Source organism: Ambystoma mexicanum, chromosome 11 (assembly GCF_040938575.1).
Source record: "Ambystoma mexicanum isolate Mex_15411 chromosome 11, UKY_AmexF1_1, whole genome shotgun sequence".
In the NCBI taxonomy this organism is placed as follows: domain Eukaryota; kingdom Metazoa; phylum Chordata; class Amphibia; order Caudata; family Ambystomatidae; genus Ambystoma; species Ambystoma mexicanum.
Genome location: NC_090934.1, coordinates 831,868,012 through 831,895,181, shown reverse-complemented (window position 1 = coordinate 831,895,181; position 27,170 = coordinate 831,868,012). Strand labels below are relative to the sequence as shown.

Sequence of the window (27,170 nt, the reverse complement as noted above, 5' to 3'; positions counted from 1 at the left end):
GAGACAGGAGCTCTTTGATATTATGATGCAAACACAGGTGTTTGTCTTCTCCTCTGCATCAGCAGGAACGGGGTGTAGATGTGAATGACGATTAGAGGACTTCTCAATAAGTTACAGCTCCTTCATTGCCTCAATAAGGACTCCAACCAGCCTTTGTCTGCAAATGGCCCAATGACGAGATGGGTATGCATTGATAACAGCAGTAACAGGCAAGTGAGGCAAACAGAGAGGGTTCTCCTCGTGGTGCAAGGATCACAGTTTGTGAATCTGCAAAGAGTTTTGTGGAACCTGAATACTTGCCCAGGTGGCTCTATACGCGTGGGTTCTAGACATTAAATGATCGAGAGAGTGGGAGGCCACAGCCCCGCCTTCCCTTTGTGAAAAACTGGAGACCAGCTGGAAAATAGCAATATGATTTAAAAGAGGGGGCAGAGATTCTCAAACTACCTCTGTACACTCTGCTCACTTGAAACGAAGCCCTGGTCCAGTTACTGCCTAAACACTTGTTTGTGGCTTCACAATAAAGAAGGTGGGCCTAAAATGTGGGAATGTCTATTTTCGTTATCTGCTATGTAACTTTAATATATATTCACATGCACCCTTTTGTTCTGACTTATATTTACAATTGCACAACCTTTTATGTTTCATGGTAATTATTCTTTGGGGAAGAACTGTAGATTTACTTATCACTTATCAAGTTCTGAAATCTGCTCTCTTTTATAGAATGTTGTAGTTACGATTGGACAGCCTTATAGTTATAATGACTTTTATTTTCGTGGCGAACTGTTGACTTAATTGGTGCTTGCCAAGTCTCTGGGGATTAACGAGTCTCACACCAACACTGCTTAATGCCCACTGGAGTCTTCTTTATATAGAATAATTATTGTATGCTGTTCATGTGTTTCATGACTTATTTGCACTTGGGCTCCATGACACATCTGTGCCATTGGATGTCGATTTGCATAACATCAATAAGGGGCGTAATCGCTACCATAAAGTACTTGGTTCAAGTAGCTCAATACAGCAGTTCCATTTGGATATAGAACAATTAGATTGCTGGAAAAATCTGACCTGAGAACCTCTCATATTCATGGGTGCCAGGCTTTCAATGTATGCTAGAATCTGTCCGTTGGGCCGTCGCTCTACGTCCCATGTTCCACTCCTGCATTCAGCTTTCACAAAGTCAGCTCGCAAATAGGTCACACTCCACCCCTTGTCTTAGTAGTTTCAGAGTGTCTATTCATAGTTTGCCCAGTGGGAAATATTCAAAGGGGATCCTGGACAAACCAAACTTCAAGGGTCTCTTCAGCACATCTCGAGCCCATCATGCAGCCAAACACAGCTTGATCTTAAATATCTATTACTTTTTAAAGCTGCCATCCTTAGACAGTCCATCTGGTGATGAACATATTAGAATACACCCTTTGGCCTCAATCCGGAGCTATGGTCTTCTATAACCAGATTTACATACACCCAATCTACCACAAAACATGACTTGCACATCTGCAACCCCCTCCCCTTTGTGTGTGTCTACTGTGTCCTCTGTGCCCTTCCTCTATGTTAACTCTGCTCCCTTTTTCCTCTGAAGTCTAACGTCTGGATACACAGGGCACAATAAACCAAACTCCATGCAAAAACACAGGCATTTGCTTCATGCTGTAAAACATGCAGAATGGGGATGTGATGCATGTGTAACGCTTGTAACGCTCACCTGATTCCCGTAGAGGCGCCGGTCTTGACTGGGCGTATACCGTATCTGCAAAGGTGATGTGTAACACACGGCTGGCTCTTTGGGCTGGACCTCTGTGCACTGTATGTCTGACTTGAAGGGTAAGATGTCTGCAGATAGAAAATATGGGATTAAGGAACTGGGTTATTGAATGTCTCTCTCTTCTTCCCTTCCTCTTCTCCTGTAGAACCTCAAAGGTTAACGCTCTCACCTTAGGTAAGTGAACGCCGTGCTCTCCATCTGCCTCGGGGCAGGGTGCTGTAACCAGTTTCTTCACTGGATAAGGGGAGCAGGCCTCTTGACTTCAGAGGACTGCTGTCCGTCGTTTACTGCACGAACGGTAAGTTTCGAGTAATTCTAATGTCTTTAAAGTCTTTAGTAATGATGTTTCTTGCTTTGCAGGGTTCCGGCGATGGCGGATGACGGGCTGAAGTGAGTTGAAGATGGAGCCCGTGTGATGAATAGAAGCGCCTGGAAGCACGTAAGTAAGCGCTTGTTGCCTGCTTCACGATGCGCTCTAACTGTCTTTTTATTTTGCAGGTACAAGTTCGGAGCGGCTGCAGGGTGCCGGAATACCCACTGGGTTAGATGTGGAAAGGAGTAATGGCACGTGAGTATTAAAGTTCCCCAATGTCTTTAAACGCACCTTGTTTTGTCTTTCAGATGCGGGATGCAGCGCCGCAGGCCTCCGGAGAGTGCGAAGAGTTGGTAAGCTTTTGTCTTTCAGATGCCGGAATGCAGTGTGAAGACCTCCGGAGCGCACGAAGAGTAGGTAAGCCTTTGTCTTTCAGATGCCGGAATGCAGCGCGAGGCGTTGGTGACAGCCGATGGACCAGGTAAGTGAAGAGCTGTCACTGAAGACCGTAATGCTAACCTGTTCTTTCTTGTCTTTATAGGTGTTGCTGAAGACTGGATTCAGGATGGTAAGCCTTTTTCCTTAGGTCCAGGATCAGATGCAGAAGACACGATGAGCGTTCTGCTGCAGAGGATGCAGAATAACGCAAAGCAAGATTCATCCATCGGGTGTGGTTTAAATAGCCTCCTGTAGTGCTTAGATGTCTCCTTCCACAGCCACGCCTAGGTAAGAAAAGAGTTCCTGCTTTCCAGAAGAGTTCCAGTGTTCTGAATCTAGGGAGTGGCTCCTGCCCCACCCAACAGGAAAAGTAGTTCCAAACAGAAGAGGATCAGAGGCTCAACTGGCAGGCAAGTAAGCAGCATGGTCTGCTGCAGGTAAGTCCACCCAAGCATTATGAGCCCGGCGCTTCCAGCGCTGGGACTGGGCATATTTATGAGCCTGGTGCCACTGGCGCCAGGACTGGGTCCAAAAGGTCCCAATTGGGACTGGTTGGCACTCGGAACCTGGGTTATGGATCTGCTTCCAAGGGAGTTGGGAAAACCCTGACCTTTTGGAAGCAGAGATCATGACAGTACCCCCCCTCAAGGCCCCTCCCACACCGGGCTTCTCCGGGGGTTTTGGCTTGTCAGGAAATGTTCGGTGAAATCTTTTGATTAGGCGAGGAGCGTGGACATATTCAGCAGGTTCCCAGGATCTCTCTTGGGGGCCGTAGCCTTTCCAGTCAATTAGGTAAAATAGTTTAGATTTGGAGATCTTGGAGTCCAGAATGCTTTTGACTTCAAACTCGAGTTCTCCATCAACTAGGATAGGTTTTGGAGATTTAGTTAGTCGGGTTTGAGGTTGCACAGGTTTTAATAGAGAGACGTGGAAGACCGGATGTATCTTCATGTGCGGGGGCAAGTCCAACTTGACTGCTACTGGGTTTACTATGGTGGTGATGGAATAGGGACCAAGGTATCTTGGGTTGAATGTGCGTGGCCCTTTTAGAGGTAGATATTTGGTGGATAACCAGACTTGATCCCCTACTTGATATTGAGGGGCTTCCTTCCGATGTTGATCTGCTCCTTTCTTGTATTGTTCTTTAGCCCTTTGAAGGTGAGAAACAGCTTCCTTAAAGGCTTGGGTGACTGTAGAATGCAGGTAGTCTACTGCTGGTGTTTCAAGATCTTGGAGGGGATCCAACTCCGAGGTTCGAGGGTGACTGCCGTACAAAAGAAAAAACGGGGTTTTCCCAGTTCCCGAATAGTCAGAGTTATTGTTGGCATATTCGGCTATCCAAAGGATGTTTTTCCAAGTTTTTTCAGTTCGTTGCACCATGCAGCCGAAATACTGTTCCAGACTTTGATTGGTCCTCTCGGTTTGTCCGTCGGTCTGAGGGTGGTGACTGATCGATAGTCTCACATCAATTTGAGCCGACCGACAGCAACTTCGCCAAAAATGAGAAATAAATTGACTACCTCGATCCGAAATTAGAACCGAAGGAAAACCGTGCAGTCGGACGATGTTTTCGAGAAATTCTCAGGCCAGAGTTGCTGCTGTTGGCAAGCCTTTGAGCGGAATGAAATGCGCCATCTTGGAGAATAAGTCCACGATTACTAGAATCGTATTGTATCCGGAGCATGGAGGTAGATCGGTGATGAAGTCCATAGAAAGCGTATGCCAAGGGCGAGGTGGGATGTCAATAGGGCGTAAGAGGCCTGCTGGTCTTTCCTTTTGACTCTTGTTTTGGGCGCATACTCCACAGGACATTATAAAGTCTCTGATATCTTTTTTCCAAGACGGCCACCAGAAGTAGCGCTTGATCTTTTCTGAGGTCTTGGCCATACCGGGATGTCCTTCCATTAAAGAATCGTGATAACAAGAGATTACTTTTTTCTGTAAATCTGTGCTGGGTAGGTATAATCGTTCTTGGAAATACAATAAGTTGTCCTTTACCGCAAAGTCCTTTCCCTGCAGATGCCAATTCTGTATGTCTGCTGGAGTTACAAGTTGCCTGGCCTTATCCTTAACTTCCTCTATGGATTCTGTGGCGATTACACCCAGAATTCTTTGTTCGGGAATGATTGGTACAGGTTTAGGGTTGATCAAGTGTTCTTCCACTCCCATCCGAGAAAGGGCATCAGCTTTACCGTTCTTTGTACCAGGTCGATAGGTAATTATGAAGTCAAACTCAGCAAAGAATAATGCCCAACGGAGTTGTCTAGAGGAATGGGCTTTTGCGGTTTTCAAATATTGCAGGTTTCGGTGATCCGTAATAACAGTAACGGTGTGTCGGGCCCCCAGCAGATAATGCCGCCAAGCCTTAAAGGCAGACTTGATAGCCAGAAGTTCCTTGTCAGTAATCGTGTAATTGATTTCAGGAGGCGAGAATTTGCGGGACCAAAATGCCACGGGATGCAACTGATTGGTTACCGGGTCCTTTTGTGATAGAACTGCCCCCATGGCAAGGCTTGAAGCATCAGTTTCCACGATGTAGGGGAGTTCGGGGCGAGGGTGTTTTAAGATTGGTGCAGAGATAAATTTAGTCTTCAAATCCTGGAAAGCTTGTTCCGCCTCGGTAGACCATTCAAAACGTTTGTTTTCTTTAACAAGGCAGTGATGGGCTGGACTATTCGAGAGAATTCAGGGATAAACCTGCGGTAAAAGTTAGCGAAGCCTAACATGCTTTGCACACCTTTTACGGAGGATGGTGATGGCCATTTGAGAACTGCATCGACCTTCTTTGAATCCATACACACTCCGCCAGGTGATAATATGAATCCCAAGAATTCAACTTCAGTTACGTTGAAAACACATTTTTCCAACTTAGCGAAAAGTTTGTGTTGACGCAATCTTTCGAGGACCATTTTCAAGTGTTTCCGATGTTCAGATTCCGATGAAGAATAAACGAGGATGTCGTCAATGTAAACAACAACACACACATCTATGAGCTCTCTGAGGACATCGTTCATAAAATATTGAAAGGCGGCCGGGGCATTGCAAAGTCCGAAGGGCATGACCTGATATTCAAATAGTCCATACTTGGTGCGGAAGGCCGTCTTCCATTCATCGCCCTCTTTTACTCGTACCAAGTGGTAAGCTCCTCTAAGATCCAGCTTTGTATATATGCATGCTTTTCTGACTTGGTCCAGGAGTTCAGGGATCAAAGGTAACGGATATCTATTCTTAACGGTGATCTGGTTCAGGGAGCGATAATCTATACAAGTTCTAAGGTCTCCTTCCTTTTTTGGAATGAAGAACAAAGCTGAAGAAGCAGGGGACTTGGAAGGACGAATAAACCCATTTGCCAGGTATTGATCCAGGTATTGTCGAAGGTGAAGGTTCTCAGGCTCGGTGAGGGCATAAATTCTACTACAAGGAGGAGTAGATCCAGGTATCAGGTCTATCTGGCAGTCATAAGACCTATGAGGAGGTAGAGAGTTAGCCTGATCCTTCCGGAAAACATCTTGGTATTCTAGGTATTCGGGAGGTAACTGGGGAGTCTCTGAAGAAATTGCTGCCAGTGCAACACCAGGTGGAGGGTGACAAGTAGAGACACATTCTGGAAACTGGACCGTTCTTGCTCGCCAATCGATCAGAGGATTGTGTTTCTCTAACCAAGGTATTCCTAGAATAATCTGAAACTGAGGGGCCTTGATCACATCGAACACGATCTTCTCATGGTGTCCATCTTGACTTACTAGCGTCACCTCTTGAGTGGTATGCGTTACTGGCCCGGAGGCTATCTCCGTACCATCCACCGTAGTAATGACGTCCTTTACAGCCTTGGGACAAAGAGTTAGATTTATCCTCAAAACCATTTCATGATCCACATAATTGCCGATGGCACCGCTGTCGACGTAAGCTTCAATTGCATGTAATTGATCCGGATTATCAGGGCTAATGAGGACCATAGGTATCACGAAATGCGAGGTCACGGAACTGGTTTTCACGCTCGGCAAGAGGACCTCTATTCTTGTCGGGCGAGGTCGTTTCCCTGCTCAGAGTTTGTAACTTTGGTAACTGCAGCTCCTACTGCCTTCTTGGCAGGTTTCACCGGACAGTCTCGAAGAAAGTGCCCTGAGTTTCCGCAATAGAGGCATAATTGCAACTGTTTTCTCCTTTCCCGCTCCTTTTGTGTTAGAGGACCTTTCAGACCCCCTATTTGCATGGGTTCCCCGGGGTCTACTCCTTTGGAAGGAGTTGGCGGTTTGGAAAATACTCGAGCATCAAACTTGGAACGATCGTCCTTCCTGTTCTGCAGTCTGTGATCTATTTGAACGACTAAGTCTATATAGTCCGAACAATCTTGTGGGGGATTCACTACTTGGGCTAACACATCTTTGAGCTCTCCACGTAGACCTCTATAAAACAGCGTAATCCTTTTGTCCTCAGGCCATTGAGTTTCCACTATCAGTCTGTTGAAAGACGCAATATAAGCCAAAAGGTCTTGATTACCTTGTCGCAACGAAAGAAGCTCATTGTCCAAGGCCTGCCCCTGTGAATGTCTTGCGAACAGTTTTTCCATACTGAGCTGAAAAGCTTGAAAATCATGGAGGACCGGATCATCTTGATTTACTAGAGGGATCGACCAGTCTGCCGCATTGCCACTAAGGTACGAAAGCACGAAAGCTACTTTAGCTTGATCAGTTGGAAAGGCTGCTGGCCGGCATAAGAAATGCAACCGGCACTGATTGATAAATACTGCAAACCTCTTTGGGTCACCAGAAAATCGTTCAGGCGGAGCCAGAGGTACATTCCCAGGTAGGTTGATCTGCACTGGATTCATAGAGGATGTAGAAGGAAGATTTACCCCAGATGCGGGTAACGGGGTCTGTCCGGCTTGTGACTGTAGCAATTGTCTAGCGAGATCATCTGTTCGCTCCTTGGAAATAATCAGTTCCCTTCTTAGAGCATTTGTTTCCTGACGGGCTGCATGCACTTCTGCCCTTAGTTCCCCAAGTAACTGGGCTAGCTGGTCGGTATCCGAGGTTTCCATAGCGCCTGGACGGGAGTTTTGTGGTAGGCTTTGCGTTCTGTAACGCTCACCTGATTCCCGTAGAGGCGCCGGTCTTGACTGGGCGTATACCGTATCTGCAAAGGTGATGTGTAACACACGGCTGGCTCTTTGGGCTGGACCTCTGTGCACTGTATGTCTGACTTGAAGGGTAAGATGTCTGCAGATAGAAAATATGGGATTAAGGAACTGGGTTATTGAATGTCTCTCTCTTCTTCCCTTCCTCTTCTCCTGTAGAACCCCAAAGGTTAACGCTCTCACCTTAGGTAAGTGAACGCCGTGCTCTCCATCTGCCTCGGGGCAGGGTGCTGTAACCCGTTTCTTCACTGGATAAGGGGAGCAGGCCTCTTGACTTCAGAGGACTGCTGTCCGTCGTTTACTGCACGAACGGTAAGTTTCGAGTAATTCTAATGTCTTTAAAGTCTTTAGTAATGATGTTTCTTGTTTTGCAGGGTTCCGGCGATGGCGGATGACGGGCTGAAGTGAGTTGAAGATGGAGCCCGTGTGATGAATAGAAGCGCCTGGAAGCACGTAAGTAAGCGCTTGTTGCCTGCTTCACGATGCGCTCTAACTGTCTTTTTATTTTGCAGGTACAAGTTCGGAGCGGCTGCAGGGTGCCGGAATACCCACTGTGTTAGATGTGGAAAGGAGTAATGGCACGTGAGTATTAAAGTTCCCCAATGTCTTTAAACGCACCTTGTTTTGTCTTTCAGATGCGGGATGCAGCGCCGAAGGCCTCCGGAGCGTGCGAAGAGTTGGTAAGCTTTTGTCTTTCAGATGCCGGAATGCAGTGTGAAGACCTCCGGAGCGCACGAAGAGTAGGTAAGCCTTTGTCTTTCAGATGCCGGAATGCAGCGCGAGGCGTTGGTGACAGCCGATGGACCAGGTAAGTGAAGAGCTGTCACTGAAGACTGTAATGCTAACCTGTTCTTTCTTGTCTTTATAGGTGTTGCTGAAGACTGGATTCAGGATGGTAAGCCTTTTTCCTTAGGCCCAGGATCAGATGCAGAAGACACGATGAGCGTTCTGCTGCAGAGGATGCAGAATAACGCAAAGCAAGATTCATCCATCGGGTGTGGTTTAAATAGCCTCCTGTAGTGCTTAGGTGTCTCCTTCCACAGCCACGCCTAGGTAAGAAAAGAGTTCCTGCTTTCCAGAAGAGTTCCAGTGTTCTGAATCTTGGGAGTGGCTCCTGCCCCACCCAACAGGAAAAGTAGTTCCAAACAGAAGAGGATCAGAGGCTCAACTGGCAGGCAAGTAAGCAGCATGGTCTGCTGCAGGTAAGTCCACCCAAGCATTATGAGCCCGGCGCTTCCAGCGCTGGGACTGGGCATATTTATGAGCCTGGTGCCACTGGCGCCAGGACTGGGTCCAAAAGGTCCCAATTGGGACTGGTTGGCACTCGGAACCTGGGTTATGGATCTGCTTCCAAGGGAGTTGGGAAAACCCTGACCTTCTGGAAGCAGAGATCATGACAGCATGTTGATCTCTGACACTTGAATGAAACGTATCATGAATTATCATGGATGGCAGGATCTGGATTTTTTGGACCTGATTCGTCACTGAGGCCTGAGATTGGCTAGAAAAGTAGGCAAGGAGAAAGAAAGGAGGTAGATCAAAAGACACAGAGGCGGTAACCTTGCGCGGGCCGCAGAGGACATCCTGCTTGTTAGTGACAGTGAAGAAATGTGGAGACTGGCTCTCCCAGTTTAGTGTGAAAGAAAGGTTTTGAGTCTAATATATAGTACCTTTGGTTCTGGTGATTAAATTGGACTCTAGAGTACTCTTATGCCTCAGTACAAATGCTGGCTATATTGATTAGGGAACAATTTCTTTTATTTTTTCTTCTCTTTTAGATATATTTAAAAATTATAAAAATGCAGAGAATAGAACGGTTTTCTACAGACATTGGCTTTCCCTATCGTCTAGGTTTAGCATACATTTGTGAGGGTTGCACAGGGCAAATATGCATGCATCACTGGCCTGTTTTATTGATGGTGGTAGCAGATGAAGTCATATGTACGTGTGCTTATTACGATAGTACATAGGCATTGCTCTTGACGCGACTGGCGCACCTTTTGGTCTCATACAGTTGCATGTGGTGATGCACACGACCATTGTACACCTGTGGACACTCTGGATGGGATCACATTCCTCATATAGGTAGGCGTTGTTGCTGCACACGCCTTACGTGTTTTGTTTACTGCAGTTTAATCCGTTGGTGTGGAAAATGGATTGTGTAGGGTTCAGGTTAATCCCTTGTGCTCATCTCATGTAGACTCCTTGTTGTATTAATGGTTGGGGTGGTTCTGCATGGGTGGGATGTATGGTTTGGTTGAGGATAAGGCACATTCATAGAAATGTATTGGAAGTTTGCCATGGTGGGGTAGCCAAGTGAAAAAGCGAGATGATGAAAGTCAACGTATGATATTGAATTGGATGGATTCATGTGATAGTCACGACTCACGAGAAGCAGAATCTGCTCACATTTGGCTCGGGGTGAAAATCATGATTACTGCCATACCGAAAACACTTCTTTCACTCTCTGAATGTGCTATGGTCCAGGCTCAATGTGGGGCAGAGTGTTTTGGTCTAGGAGCATTCTTATTTCGATCCATGCCCCAAGATGATTTGTGGTTGGAGATGATGTGACAGATCAGGCAGGGAGCTATATGGTTGCATACATGCCAAGATTCTGTGACCAAAAATCTGTAGGAATCTTAAAGTTTCAAAAATAGTCAGGCGAGGAGGTAATGATAGGAATAGGGTGCGTCAGCAGCCCATTGTCATTGAATGAGCCCACCGCCGCTGGTGCATTCAATGACAATGAGGCACCTTCCACGCCTTCTGCCACCACGCCAGCTCGGGGGAGTCAAAGGCACTCGCGGCGGAGGGGCGCATTTAGCCTGCCGCGGACTTTTACATCAAAAGACTGCATGCCACGCCTTCTCCTGCTACGCCAGCTCGGGGGAGCCCTTGAAAGACTCCCCCGAGCTGGCGTGGTGGGGGGCTAATGGCGCCTTTTGTCAAAGGCACCCACGGCGGAGGGGTGCATTTAGCCCGCTGCTGTGGGCGCCATTTACATCAAAAGCCTGCATGCCGCGCCTTCTCCGCTACGCCAGCTCGGGGGAGCTCTTGAAAGACTCCCCCGAGCTGGTGTGGCCAAAAAAACAATATAAAAATAAATACAAAATCGGTATTTGTTGCCAATAAATCGGTAGGCGGTAGGACTGCTTAAAAAGCGGTATCCTACCGCCTAAATCGGTAGGGTTGGCAATTATGTGGTTGTAATGGATCTTTTATATGGGAAAACGCACTGCTGTTGAACTTTGCACTATGAACATTGAAAAAGAAAAAAACTAGCTACTTTAAAAAGATGGGTGATATTTTGAGGCAGTATTGGGATCACTGCCTGGTGTGGATGGGAAACATAAACTGCATTTCGGACAGGAGATTGGATATGGTGTGTCAGAGGAGTGTCACCTCATACCTTTGCTAACGGTAATGGGCAAGGAGTTGGTGGATGTCTGGAAGAAGAATTGATCAAGTTGGAGAGTTGTAATTCTATTCAAGGGCTATAAGTCCTACTATGGCTATGCTAAATGTGGCATGTATGGGCCAACGACGTGTGTGTTCAATGTAGTGTTTAAATTAAAAACATCTATATTTTTCTTTAATCATTCCCAATCCCACCGGGAGCACCCTACACTAAATAAAAATTCCAAAGAGATGGCCTTTGAAAAGGTTCCAAAACCGAAGCTTGATCAATTCTGTTAGCACCCAGGTAAACCCTAGTCAAAGCAACACAGTACAAAGTTCCAGTCAAATAGAAAGATCCACAACATATCACTATAATGGGTAGCCCTAATCTAACAAACTAATCTGCAAAATGAGTGCTCTTGGTTTCCCTTCAGGACTACTCACTGTAGTAAGAGGTTTCTCTGCCACCAGGCTACTTCTCAGCTTCCTGGCCTCATCCACACCAGGTGTCTCCTTCCATACGCTCAAGAGTTCCCTGCTATCTATACCACCAGCCTTTTATCCTCCTGCCCCCAAATCCCAGTCTTCTGGCATCTTCGGACATCTATTTCACAAGGTTTCTTCTTTTACCAGTCTCTGATTTCTCCTGTTTTTCCTCTAACCAGTTTTTAATGTTTCCACTATCATGGTCCCCCTGGCATCCATTTTACCAACCTTTCACTTCCCCCATATCTGGATTCCCCCGGCATCCTTTTCTCCAGGTATAACTGTGAAATCGTAGTATCAAGGTATCCAGTGATAATGTCACCGGGGAAATGGCCGCCAGGTAGTGCCATTTCCCTAAAAATGCACAGAAAATCAAACACTTTCCCCAAATATTTTATTATTGGAGGTAATAATATATAATTATACCCCTGCTAGAATGTTTGGGGAAAGAATTTTAGAGGTTGGGGAAAAAAAAGTTGGCTTCCTGATGTCTTTTTACTGGTGACATTATCACATATAACCCTTTTCACAGGGTACCACAAATCCCTGGATTCCTCCTTTGGCGTTCTTTCTGCCTGGTCTCACTTTCACAATCTTTCGGATGTCCCTGGTGTCCTCATATGGTATCACTTTCACAAGTATCGGGACTATCTTTCCATCCTCTTTAAAAGGCTTTCCACTTTTTCCAGCAGATTCATGCCAGACTCAGAGTTCCAGTATGCACTTCCCTTTCTTCCTTCTGAGTCCTAAAGTGAAAAACACTCTGCTTGACACGCCGAGCGATTTTCATTGTTGTTGAAGGTGGGGGCGGAGGCAGAACGGAAGTGATGTTTCTCCCTCTGGTTTGCTCTCTGTCTTCAAACACCACATTTTTTTACACCAGCATGAGATTTTCATGCTGGTGTACAGCCAATAATTTCCTATGTAATGCGCCTGCTTTTTGCACCAGCAAAAAGCAGGCAGATTACAGAGGAAATCATTGTAAACGCTGCCTGCCTTGAGTACCCTGCAGAGTGCAAAAGAAAGGCATAAAGAGACTGCTGCCATTTCCTCACACCTCCTATTTGTATTCTGCAGTGCAAATGATGAAAGCTTCATTCATTAGGGTTTTTTCCTTGTGAATATCACCAATTGAACATGCAACTTCGTACAGGCAGAAGCCACCAATGTCTTGGACATGGCTAGTTCTGTGTACTGTGAAGAGCAATGGTATGACCACCTGTAGGCATAACTTTCACCGCTAGTAACTTACTTGTGCAACTGGCGATCTTTGTGAACGTAACCGATGAGCTGCTATGAAGAAAACTATCCCGCAACATTAAGTCTGACTGTAGACAAGGACCATAGGAGCACGCAGCCTACCCTCATTTGTTCACCTGCTGCTCATGCATTGACACACCACGGTCTCCAGCCTTACCCAACTGTAATAAAACACTAAGATAAATAGTTACTCACATGTTTTGCAGCAGCCTTCTAGAAATGATACAATGTATCCACCAACCTACAAAATGAAAATAAGAAAACGAAATTAATTGGGTCCAAGGCATTTGCTGGTTCAGGTTGACTGGAAGATGGTTTAGCAAATAGGGCCACCCTTGAAGCACATGCAAAGCAGCCGCATGCCCCCAAGTATCACCATGATTATACACAATGAAATGATCAAAAGGCATAAGTAGTCAGCTCCCTTTGCTATAAACAAACATTTATTTTGTTTATAACAATATTGTGTTCTGCAGATTACCTTTATTGCAATTAATAATAGTACACAAGGAACTGGTTGAGACCAGCCGCCTATGCTGAAGCGTTCTGGACTTGCATTTGAAAGGATAGACATTTCACCAAATTGGGGGATAAATAAAAAAGATCCATCTGGGCTCTGTGAGTTCTTGCTAGATTAGCAATTTCAGAACATTCCTTGTAAGTGTCCATTAATTACAAGGTCATATCCTCGGAAATATTTTTTTTTCTGAGTAAAAACTGATCAATTGGAGCAATATTAAAAACACTGTTCAGACTATGTTTACGTATATAATGTCCTTGTGAACACAAATTGTTTCTCAATAGACCAATGTTAGTTTGTTAAATCACAGAGAGCATTGATTAAAAAAGTGAAGGAAATCAGTACAAGAACATTCATGAATCTTTCTATTGCTCAAAACATACATATTTCGCTTTTATTCAAATCCTAGAAATGATGCGATCTGTGACAGACACCATGTCCATGTGCTTTATACCCACTCTTTTATTTCTCCAACTAACTGACATTGGAAGTTACCATCTCTGGAATACCTGGGTCTAATTGAGATATCGACCAATATGCAATTATCTTCACTCTGCGACGGGGCTGTATCCTGTCCACAAGCTATGACATAATGCATCTACATGGCATCATTAATATGAACCTCTGCAGAAAAACAGGAAACACATCCGTAGCCCTTGCCATCAAGTGCAATCTGCTAATTTGCATATAATATTGACAGAACCGGCAGTGTGTCAATACGTGATAATTTATTTTGATTTGAAATACAACTGGACCGTAGCAAAATGGTTTTACTCACATAACACCGCCCTCTGTGATCAATAAGGAGTAGTATTATGCATCATATGTTTTAAAATAGGCATATGGGAACAATTAGTTGCTTTTGCAGAATACCAATATAGACTTAAATACTGAGGGAGGGGTCATTATTAGCCCATAAATTGGGGGAAGGATCAATATCCCAAGCAAAAATGACCTCTCGACTTCTATAAAGGTAATAGCACAGCAGGAATACATGTTTTGGAGTTTGGATGGTAGTTAATTTAAGAATGACAAAAGAAAATAGACAACTGAGTTAGTAAATGAAATGCAGTTTTATGTTGCAGTATATAAATTGTCTTCATAAATTAAGCATTTTAATTTCAACTTGGTTGAATTGGAACAGATTTAACATGAATCTGCATTAGTTGTCATGTAAAGGAAAATGGTTTCTATTTAGGAACGCATTTTCCAGTGTTTTAGCTTTCTCTTTCATGTGTTAAATAACATGTTGAAGCAAGAAAAAGGGCTTGTGCACACACAGATCCATGTGGGCGTGCGTGCAGGTGCATGCACATGGAGGAGGACCTGGGTCTGCGCCATGAGGTGCTTAGGCTCATTCTACACAGGGCATTGTTTTGGCGGGTATTGGATTATGTGAAGATGTGTGTTAACCCACACACATGGAGGCCGATTGACCAACACTCAAGCATCATGTGCATTGGCCCATATGCACACGGTTTCAGCTTCCCCCATGCACCTAGCCAAAGAATGATTTTACACCACTGAGTTCCCTCGAAAAGGAGTCCATTCCTTTCAATCCTGACACGATGGTGGCCATGCATCCTGGAGAACTATTGCTTAAGTGCTCCTTTCAGCCGTAGAGAATGTTTTGTAAGCATCTTTCCCTTGGACATCTTCTCTGACTCCTTCTGCTCCTACCGATCCCTAGGAAATGTGGTTCCTTCTTGTATTAGGTGAGGTTACTGATTAGGTCCCTATTTAGTTACAAAAAAGTCCAGCTAATTTACTCTTTGATTGTTTTGCAACAGAGCTGTGCCTGTGGTATCACCCTGGGTGTAGTCAAGCCTACATTATGTCCCTGCTTCATTTAAGAACTGTGAATTTACACTCTGCTTGTCACCCTTACAGTACCTGTCCGGGTTCGTCATTGCCCCTGCCTTTGGTGTGTCTTTTTTCACTGTCATCTACATCAAGCCTGGCCTATGGTCACTATATGATCTTGGCCTTCTCCCATCAAGATGAAACCCCTATGAGTCCATCTACTTCCAAAGGGTGACCATCTGCTGTAACCAAAGTAATTTCACTATATGTGAGTATTCCATGCTCTGACAGTGAGGTATGCATGATGGTCCACACACTTTGCATGTAGGTCAATGCACCCTAGGTACACGCATTGGGATCCATGCACTTTGCACACATGCCGATGTATCTCTGTGTCAATCAGCCTCCTCAAACCTGCACGCAAATGGGCACACATTTACCTGTGCACATCAAAGATGATGCAATTTGCACACATGGCCTAAACAACACAAGAATGTGGCACCATACACCCTGTGCATGTGCCCACTTCGGCCTGTGTACTTCACGCTTGTTAAGAGATTCATGCACCTCCAGTACATGCCCAGACACATCACTCACTCAAATGGGGCCTCACACACTTGTGTGCATGAGGACACAAGTGCACCTCCACGTGTGTGATTCACAAGCTCCTCTTCATGCATGAACCTATCAATATGCATTTCCATGACAATGGGGCCCCATGTACCTCCATGCCTACCTCCACATAATCGCTTTCATGCATGCGCTCACACACCTCCTTCCAATTCACACAGCTTCACACAACTAAGCATGCACTCATATGCCTCTGCACATGTGCTCCCACACCTTCCCCCAAAATTCCGAACAAACACAAACACCCTCCAAAGTTAGAGGTACACCTAGATACATATTTTGGTTGTGTAATGCAGTTATACAATGCGGCCCTACATTTACATTCAGACAGATTGTAGCATCAGTTGAACAATGTCAGACCTTCAGTCATCAATCTGTTCATGTTACATTGCAACAATTCTGACTGAGTGGGAAAGATTAACTCTATAATGGCTTCTAGAGGATTCAATCTGGTAGCCAACTTAGAGTCTCCAAAGAGCCACTGATGATTGCTCCCTTAACTTTAGTACACTAAAATCCTGCATTTCTAACTTTACAAAAAGATAATAAAGGGATTTAAAATGTTGCTAAATTGTATTGTGATTACTTGAAAAGGAAACTTTTAAAAAGTTGTTTCCTTTTACTAATGTCAAGATTTCCCATTTCTCTCATATTGATCATTACATATTTAGTAAACCATACTTCACACAACCGAAAAATGAACGCTTTAATGTTATTAAGGTGATATCTTAAAAAGTCATTTAACACTTTATCAAAACTGTGCTAATGGTACCAATACATAAATAGAAGGACTTTCTGGAAGAGGAATACATGGTGTCCATGGCAACCAATTTGAAGTGATTACTATGGATGCCAGTGTAGATTTGTGGGCTCAGGGTCATCTTGCAAATAGGAGACACCGCTCAAAAATAACCACCCTTCTGAGTTTCTCAGACTGTACCTCGGTATTGAAAAGGAAAGATAAATTGAGTTGTCTGATTGTATCAATGTTTTATGGTTGATTTGTAAGCCTATTGTACACTTTTACTTCTATGTACTTGATTTCATAGGTTTACTTTTTTTCCAGATGGTATACTTTTTTGTTTCAGAGTGTAAAGCCTGGCATCTCTACCCCCAATTCCCACTGGGTTCACTTTGATCCCAGCTCTAAACTATCTACCCTGTATATAACTTCTGACAATAATGTGCATCCTGTACACCAAAATAAGGTTTTCTCAATTTAAGGATACTTGGGTAAATAAAATGCCCTTTCTAGTCTCTATTAACTTTGATATTTTCTTGGTTATGTTTTATCTCTCATCAGAAAAGAGCTGGAGAATGTGGCAAATTGCTGTTCGCTTGGTTGTTCTTGTACAAAGGTAACAAAGTGCAAGATCACCTTTGAAGACACATATCTGGACTATAAAATGTTGCTTTAAATGTTTGTACATGTATCAATAATTCTGGTAGGAATCACAGTGCCCTTGGGCACGTAAAATGACTGTTAGCACTTTCACAATTACGATAGAGTGCAAGTGTATCTGTACTAGCACTAATGTGATTGTGCTAATATAAATGCTCATCTGCAAACAGCTTTTTCTCATTCTCAAAGGTGCTGTAATTCCACCGACTGTGACAAGACTTTTTCGTGTGACGAGTGAAAGTCCTTAGGAACTTAAAGAGGGCTTTTAATAGCGTAATGCATTACTGAAGTGTTGCAATGCACATATTTGAGTATGATACACTGTAAACAAGACTAAAACATGTACCCAAAACTACACCTTAACTACTTGCTCAATGTAGTGATCATCACCTTATAAACCTGCTGTTTACTAGGTGACATGCTCCTAAATTCCTGCTGAGTGTGCCCAGTAGAGACCTCATTCTCCATGGCATCCTTTTTTAGTGTAAGAACATGACACATAGTAAGTTGTAAAACAAGATGCAGCAACGCGAATCTGTGTGTGATATGATTTAATAGATTATATGTACTAATCAGAATATTAGGAAATCCGTAATTAGTATTTTCACCTTAGTGCTCTGCACATACAACCATTCATAAACCACCACCTGTGTTTCTAGGTACATATTGTTGTATGAATGGCCGAAGAAAGATTCATATAAGCAAATCAATAACTGAAACTATTATTAGAAACATGTTTTCCTAATAAGACACTGACCTTGATACATTCAGTTTCATTAAAAGGAGGGCAGCTGACGGACGATGCAACTAAAACTGGTCCTACAGCTGTATTGGTACAGTCGTACCTGACACAATTAGAAATCCAAGAGTCACCAGGCTACAAAAGACAAGAAAACATTAACGTTAGCATTTGGAAAAACTATCAAGCGCTCATTGTTTGCAGTGAGGTGATGCTAACTTCAAATTATGTGCCCTCATGCTGTAGGCTTCAGCTAGAAAAGCAACTCTTTTTTCATGGAAAAGCTTAAAGGTACTTAGAATTATTCTGTTGCAAAGCTTGTGTTGTAAGTCCCTTGCCTTAGTTGTCGCACTGAACAGCAAAGCACAGCCAGGGTTTACACACAGTCACAACACATATGTGGTTGAATTGTATATGATCAAGAACATTAGCCATTATTATCATCCATTGAGGTCCTTTTGAATCCCTGACTGGTCACTAAGCTCAGCTTTGCAGGCAGTGAGAGATCTTCAAATCTACAAAGTTTGATCTAAGTCCATTTTATGGCATTTGGACAACTTTGAGCTTATCACTGATCACTGCACTTAGGGAAGCTTCACGAAGCACTCTGCTTGATGGAGGTCCAATGAAGCCTCTGCATAACCCCACCACGCCCAGAAATCAGCATATGCTTCCTGCAATTTAACTTAAGCAGACCCTTTGTCAATGTATCTAGCATTTTAGGATATGTGTGTGAACCTCTTTGAACATGTACGGACTGTTTCTAAACCTCACCAGTATTTGAGATGCAGTGCTCTAAAGCTGGGTTTAACAAAAACGACAATTGAACAAGATTTTAGCTGTACAGAAATTGGAACCAGTAAATATTGCATCGAGGGTCTTGTGGGGCATATCAAACTTCATTTTGAATTGTACAGTAAATTCACTGACCATGTAAAACAAAAACAAAAAAACATCCAGGTAAGTTGAGGTAGCCTGATTTAAATTAAAGTGTGTCCCAAACGTCTCTATTGTTCCACGTAGAAAGCAATATCCTTGAAGATAACAGTTGTAGGCCCAACCATGTCTGCAGCCCCATCAAAATGCAATTTTGTCATCCACTGCTCCATTACAATGGGACCAGATAAAATGATATATTGGCGGTGGCTCCCCCTTGCAGCTGTCTTGTAGCAGCACCAGCCCTTTTGTACACAAATTGGCAGGAACACATCCCTTGCATACTTCAGTAATTAGGAAACATTGCATATGAAACCACTAACTTTGACTCTTTAAAAAAAGGCTAACAATTGTAAACAAATTATGCCCAACCTCGTATCACCCGAAATTCCATATGGATTGAGGTCGACCAAATAACTGAGCATTTTATTGAGTAAAAATGTGTATCCCGTAATTGGCCTTGTTGGGAGGGATACCCTCACCTGCGCAGGCCTCTAAACTCTTAGTAATAAATACAAAATGCCCTTAATTCGCAAAGAATCGAAGTGCAGAATGCAGGGGATAATGCTGAAACATATGTCCCTGTGCAGTTGTGTACTTGCAAGTTCCTGACTCATAAAAGGGATTTGCGAGAAGTAGGATGTACTGGATTCCCACATCCAGACTCTCCCTGCACACCAACATATAAGATCCATTAATGTGGCATTCATCCCCCACTCAAGGCCCTGGAACGGGGGATAACAGCCCGGCAGCCCAGGTTATCGGCCCGACCGAAAGGGGCGATAACTTTGGCTGCTGAGCGGTAACCGCAGGTGCTAAAGAAAAAAGATGTTCCTTCCTACAACAGGACACGTGCAACGTCCTGCAATAGGAAGGAAAATCCTTTTCCAAGATGCCCACCATGGAAAGGGAAGGCTGGGCTCCATACGGAGCCTCTCTTCCTTTTTCATGACAGAAGGAAAGGAGCGGAAGCAGCGGTGGCACCAGCCGCCGCTGAAATAAGGTAAGAAGAAGAGGTGGGGGGAGAACAAAAAACGGGATGTAGGGTGGAGGGAAGATGGTAGTGGGGGAGCCTTAGTTGTATCAATTAAAAATGCCATGCGGGGGCATGCACACGACATTCTTTTTTTGTGTGTAAAACACTATTATACGCACTTGAAGTAGGACATGATAGTGGTTCTATCATGGATCAGATGGTTGTCAGCATGTACTTAAGCATGGCTGCCAACTTTTGATTTTCACTACGGGGAGCAGAAATTCACACAGCGAGAGAAGCGAGAGAGCTGCCCCCAGGGCTTGGAACGCGGGCTTGTACCGGTGGTTCAAGCCCGCATTTCTAGCCATCCGATTGGCTGGCTCCCCCACCTGGGTGCTAATGACATTTCGGGATACCCTGCCATACACATGGACTCAAGAAGCTCATCAGCAGGACGGGCATTAAAAAAGACCACCAATTGCAGTTTTTACATTTCCACTTCTGTTTGAAAGGTGGAAATGTAAACGATAAATCGATAGGCTCCTACCTAGCATTAGTCTTTCTATTTGGAACAGAGAAAAGCTGCCAGTCGTTTTTGTTTTCACCTGAGTCTCACTTTTCACAGTAGAAAATTATTGCTGGCAAAACAGTTGCATGGATGCCGAAGATCAAAGTTCATCCCTTTGTGAATCACAGATGCACTTTGACCTGTAGCAGACACCTGCGGGTACGAGCCATGTCTGAATTATGTGGGTGTGCCGCTTCACCATAGTGAAATTGGGAGGGCAAGTAGATTGAGTTTTGGCAATGAGCATACAGTGTTGCCTCCATTTGTGTGTGTGCATTTTCACGTGTAAAATGTTGTGTGTATTAGGGCCTATATTCTGTTTGTATCAATTAAAAATGCCATGCGGGGGCATGCACACGACATTCTTTTTTTGTGTGTAAAACACTATTATACGCACTTGAAGTAGGACATGATAGTGGTTCTATCATGGATCAGATGGTTGTCAGCATGTACTTAAGCATGGCTGCCAACTTTTGATTTTCACTACGGGGAGCAGAAATTCACACAGCGAGAGAAGCGAGAGAGCTGCCCCCATCCTCAGGTACAAACAAAACATTCTAGAGCACATTTAGCAGCAGGACTTGCAGACAGGTCTAAACACATAACATCACAGCAACAGTTGCTTGAACTGCTGACCTGTCCTGGCAGCATTCTGCTTTAGCATTCCCTACTTCTGCTGTGCCCCGCAAAAAACCTTAGCCTGCCCCCCACCCACCTCGCAAACAAGGAAGAGGTGACAAATAGGTGCCTCGGCATGGGCCCCACCCACCTCCCATTCGAGGCTGAGGTGACAATGAGGCTCCTTGGCTGTCCCCCACCCACCTCTAATCAAGGCTGAGGTGACAATGATACGACCTACGGCCTTCCCACTTTGAAGTGAGCAGCACTTGATCTTTTTGAAAGATGCATGCTAACACTTCACCAAGCCGGCGTCCAGCAGGAGAGGAGCCAGAATCCCTGTGAGTTAGAAGTGGATATCACTGAATCCGAATGGTGCAGAATCTACACTCCTGGCCTCGCTGTTCAAGGAGCACAGGGGAAAGAGCACCATCTCCCCCATGTACCCGATGCCTATGTTCTTAAGGGCTAAATGCGGTGATCTGTGCGGGTCAATGGATACTGCCCGTGTGCAATGTTGTTTTTATAGCATGATGCTGTACATTGAGCCACAGTACCAAAAGCGCCTGTGTGTCAGGGTTGCGTTCTGATAAGCCGAACCAATAAATCAAAGTAGAACACGAAAAGTTCCACACCTGGTGCTTCTTTAAAGCTTCCTCTTTTGAGGGTGATAGTAGAGTTGTCTTTTGTTTCAGACACGTTGTTTGAGATATTCATAGCACTCTTTCAAGGCAAGTCACAGAAAGATTGTGATACATTCAATCTGTTGATAAACTACCAGCATGATAATAGGGTTGCCGGGGCGTGGAGCTCAGTTGTGCCCGGAGCAGTGCTATTACTAACATGCTTCTGAGTCACTTTGTGGTTTTGTTATGGTGAGATTCCAGACACCCACGTGTTGTGATGTTGTCTTGTCATAAAGAAGATGACCTGGCTAGCCTATGTGTCGACAGCTGGCAGCGACCCACCCCAACACCTCGGCCATATTCCCATTACAACATCAAGCAATCTAATATTTGCATGTTGCCTGAATTTTAGCGGTAGAGGGGTGTTTGGATGGAGACCCGCAGATATTTAGAGGTCTTTTTTACTTACCTAATACTGAAAATATGTGTACAATACTAGGTTGAGTTTCCCACATTAGATGTGTTATGTCTCCATCATCCACCGTTAAATTGATTCCATTTCATCCATTCCCACAAAATTCTCCTACACTCTGAGGGGGGGTACAAACTAAAACATTCTGATACGAACAGTAGCCCACAGCCCAATCTGCACAGAAAATGGCAGAGGGTAGACCCTAGATTTCAATCCACCCCAAAGAGAAGGGCCTTTCGTATTTTATAGACCTCTGTAGCCAAGACTGTTAAGTGAATCTTCGTTTCTATCAAGTTTCCCTGCCGGCCATTTTTTCGGTTTACCAGTTCTGGCTTTGAGATGAAACCTTTTCCGTGGACCATCACCACCTTGCTGCCCTCTCTCATGCAGATGACACCCTTGCTACCCCTGGATGTACCTTACCCCTCCCGCCCCGTCTCATGCAGGAGACACCCCCACAATGCTAGATCTTCCTTCTGGCCCTCACCCCTCCGCCCCACCTATATCTCTGCTGGCCTCCATCCACTTGACCCTGCTAATCCCTCACCCACATTCTCCCACCAACCGTTTCCATTTCCGCCTCACTTCCACTCTGCTTCTTACCTTATCGGGCCGCCCTTCCATGTAAGAGCAATCATGCTCGAATCTGGGCATGCAATGCTCCCTACAGGCCACCGTCGGGAAAAGTGTCCTGTTAGGAATAGAGCACGAGTACAAATGGGCCGACCTGAATCTTCCTGTGCATGCCTCATCTTCTTCACGGCTATTTCCTTACCCTTTCCTCTACTAACCAACTGACTTCATAAGTTGTTATTAACATTTAATTTTCGAATGCTGAAGCATAACTTTAAATGAGGTGTTTCCCTTTATCAAAGCCATCATCAACACTGTTGCTAAACGTGATGTCGGTACTTCACGAAATGTATGTCTTATTCCTCTCATCCCTTTATCCCATACTATCATACATGCTCCCTAATACTGATGTCCATAATTCCTCTCAGAAGAGAAGATGTAAAACTAATCACTTCTCAATCCATCAAAAGTTATCAAACCTGAGATTTTGAATATATTTCCGATGGCTGAACAATGAGCAATGAATCTAACTGGCAGAAAGTCATGAATAGGAGAGTGGCATGAGATAAGATGTTTTACCTGAGCACCCACAAACCTCTAGACTGGATGTTCCGTAGCCAAGCTGAAGGGTTAATCTGAGAATTGTGCTATATCAAAATCGTAAAATATATTAAGAAGGTATCACTAAAATGTGAAAATATAAAATGGAGAAAAGTGAACAAAAATGGAATTAACTTTTTCAAGTCACACAGTTGATCCCGTTGTTATAATAAAGGTAAGGAGAAAACATATCATACTCTGTGTCTCAGTGTCCCCGTTTGTCTTTTGTTTTTATTTGGACCAAGAACAGTGGGTTGAGTGGACTGAGAGAGCACAGGTTCAGCTGGGAGTTAGGGGTAGGAAATTAGCCCTACAGGGGACAGACTACTTGAAGCTCTAAATCAGGCAAGTGAGAGCTGGTGGCATGCAATGGAGACTTCATCTGCAGTTTAATACTTCCATGATAGGAGCCTACTGGCATGGCATCTCCTGCTCAAGAAAACGCTTTGTGACTGACAGGACACCAAGTGAAAGTAGAAGCTTGATGCATGATTCCTGAATGCAAGCAGTTGCTTCCCTTGGCTGGTTCTGCGGATGAGATAAACACACAGCTCTGCATTCTCCAGCCTCATTCCCCTTGAGAAATGTTCCTCAAGGATTCTATCATATCGCATCTGTTGGGTTGATGGTTGTGATGGAGAAGCTTGGATTTAAAAAAACAAACTCAGAAAGAGTCCAAATGCTCGCTAAGGTGAATGGAGGATACACTGCTGCCCGACTGCGTGGTGCTTTACCGTGGTCAGTTCTCAAGTTGTGGTGCACAGTTCATGGAGTTGGTTGGTAGTCTCATGTACACATGAGTGAACTGGCTAGCATCTGATTCAGACCTACCTAACCAATGGGGGTATTGATCAGTTTGAATAACCAAACCATTTCAAGCTGAAACTCGAAATAATTAGAATGATTTGAATCCTGATTATAACAACTCAAATAAATAATATTAGTTACTTGCTCGACTTGGGTTAAACCTGAGGCAAGTTTGCTGCTTTTGCTTCATTTTTCAATCTTCTTTTTTTTTATGATTTCATTTCAATGTAAAAGCCATTATTCTAATGTGAGCCTATAAAAGGTTCGAATCAATTCAAAGCCATTTGAATTGGGTTTTAACCTATTTTTATTTATGTATAATGTGTTTAGCACCTAAGAGCATTTCACATCAGTGTATTTCATAGAATCCATACATAAATGCAATTCTAATGGCTAAATACATAAAATGTAAATAGCATTCCCAATGAACTTTCAACCTAAAAGATTTGAACTAATATGAGCACAAATAAGGCAGAATGGGTATTGAAGGCCCGGATTCATGGAAAAGTGCACATTTATCTCGCAAGGGCCATGCGCCAAGAATGACATTGCATAAACCTGCGTACAGATATTAATCTGCGCGTGACGCGTATTCATGAATCCAAATGCGCATTTCTAGCAGACATGCAAAGGAAATCTAGCTGCGTGAGGAAAACCCACAACACGCCCCCACGAAAACCAAAAACGTAGCCGAAGACCAACCTTCTCGCAAAGCTCTGTGTCCACCTCCAATACAACATCCAGCACCCCAGCTACACTGCGTGAGGAGCCACATAAGTCCCAGCTGCACCCCAGCCACTCTGCGTGAGGTTCCACGTAAGTAACAGCTGCACCTCAACTACACTGTGGGAGGTTCCATGTAAGTAACGGGTGCACCCCAGCTATTCTGCACGAGGTCCCATGTAAGTAATGGCTGCACCCCAGCTACTCTGCGCGAGGCCCCACGTATGTTACAGCTGCATTCCAGCTACTCTGCGTGAGAACCCACATAAGTAACGGCTGCATCCCAGCTAATCTGCGCTAGCGGTCCCATGTAAGTAATGGCTGCACCCCCGCTACTCAGAGCGAGGTTCCATGTAAATAACGGATTCACCCCAGCTACTCTGCACGAGGTCCCACGTAAGTAACGGCTGCACCCCTGCGAACCACCCCCTACTCGACCACACACAAAGTGCTAGCACATACCCCAGGCTGCACATCAGCCTCCACAGGTGCAGCAGAAACCACCCACCAGCCCCCCTTACCTCTGCCATTGCCACAGGCAGCCTCTTCAAGTCCTGACACCAACCAAAAGCCCCCGTCACCTCCACCACTACCCCAGGCAGCCCTCACACCACCCACCAGCCATCCTCACCTCTTCAACTACCCCAGGAAGCCCTCCCACCACCCAACAGCCCCCTCATCTCTGCCACTACACCAGGCAGCCCTCACACCACCCACCAGACCCCCTCACCTCTGCCACTATCCCAGGCAGCCCCCTCAAGTCCTGACACCACCCACCAGCCCCCTTCACCTCAGCCACTACCCCAGACTGCCCTTATACCACCCACCAGCCCAACTCACATCTGCCACTACCCCAGGAAGCCCCTCAAGTCCTGACCCAACCCACCAGCCCCCCTTACCTCTGCCACTACCCAGGCAGCCCTCACACCACCCACCAGCCCCCCTCACCTCTGCCACCACCCCAGGCAGCCCCCTCAAGTCCTGACACTACCCACCAGCCCCCTTCACCTCAGCCACTACCCCAGGCTGCCCTCACACCACCCACCATCCCCCCTCACATCTGCCACTACCCCAGGCAGCCCCTCAAGTCCTGACCCAACCCACCAGCCCCCTTCACCTCGTCCACTAACCCGGGCTGCCCTCACACCACCCACCAGCCCCCCTCACATCTTCCACTACCACAGGTAGCCCCTCAAGTCCTGACCCAACCCACCAGCCCCCCTCACCTCTGCCACTACCCCAGGCAGCCCTCACACCACCCACCAGCCCCCCTCACCTCTGCTACTACCCCAGACAGCCCCCTCACGTCCTGACATAACCCACAGCCCCCTCACCTCTGCCACTAACCCAGGCAGCCCTCACACCACCCACCAGCCTCCCTCATCTCTGCCACTACCCCAGGCAGCACCTTCAATTCCCGACACCACCCACCAGCCCCCCTCGCCTCTGACACTACCCCAGGCAACCCTCACACCACCCACGAGCCCCCCTCACCTCCAACAGAAACCCAGCCTGGCCCTGCCACATCACCCCCCTAACAGTGCAATATTGCACATCAACTTACCTCAATTCTACTAGCCTGTCACCAACATGAAGCACACTGGCCACATACCTACACATACATCCAACAACTGAGTGCACTGATGCAGATTTCAGGTGTCTTAGCTCATCACAGGACTCCCTGGTACATCACAACCAGTGGCACAGCAACAGGACAGCTGGTTTTTTTCAACAGCTACACAGTGCAACCACCATGTTCATGTCACCCAGTAAAGCAATGTGATGTATCATTGTGCACATGTGTCATTGCAATTGCCTCAAACTGCTGTAAGTGAATGACCTAGGAGGGCACTAGTCCAAGACATCACTGACAGGACAGAGTCACATGTGATATTAGTGCATAGTAGCAAACATGCCATGAATCAAGGGACCGAGGTCGGAAAGCACAGCATTCCAAGCCCTGCAACTAAAATAATTTGAACAGGCATGTTTTGGGTTGATGCATATGTTGCCACATATAACCAAACTCACATGTGATGGAAGAAGCAATACAGTGGCAGAGGTGCTGCATGACATGAGACCACATATTGTTAGCTGATGTGTGTTAGAGAGGGGGTAGCTTTTTTCTCTCTGCTAGAAAGGTAGCTTGGTGCGTCACCCAGCAAACATTTCAATGCAGCTTTCTACAGTATTCTGAGACCTGAGTTTGGCGTGCAAGACCACAGACAGCACGGACTGCCCCATTTTGCAGTACTTGACGTTTCTTGATATTACCTTTTGATGTCCCAAGAAGAAGACTAGTACAATAATCCAGTTTTGTGTTTACTATGGCCGCTGCAATCAAGGCCCTGTTGGGTTCAAATAGGTATG

General features: G+C 45.2%; 1 protein-coding gene across 1 annotated transcript in view; it reads right to left on the bottom strand.

The window, feature by feature from the left end:
• The window catches only part of OTOG (otogelin), a 1,239,067-nt gene that overhangs the window by 66,640 nt on the left and 1,145,257 nt on the right, over positions 1–27,170 (bottom strand). The window contains exons 50-51 of the mRNA XM_069625375.1: positions 17,920–18,039; positions 13,003–13,048 (exon numbers count right to left, since the gene is read on the bottom strand). Of these exons, the coding sequence (XP_069481476.1) occupies positions 13,003–13,048; positions 17,920–18,039 (166 nt within the window). The remainder of the gene's footprint in view (positions 1–13,002; positions 13,049–17,919; positions 18,040–27,170) is intronic.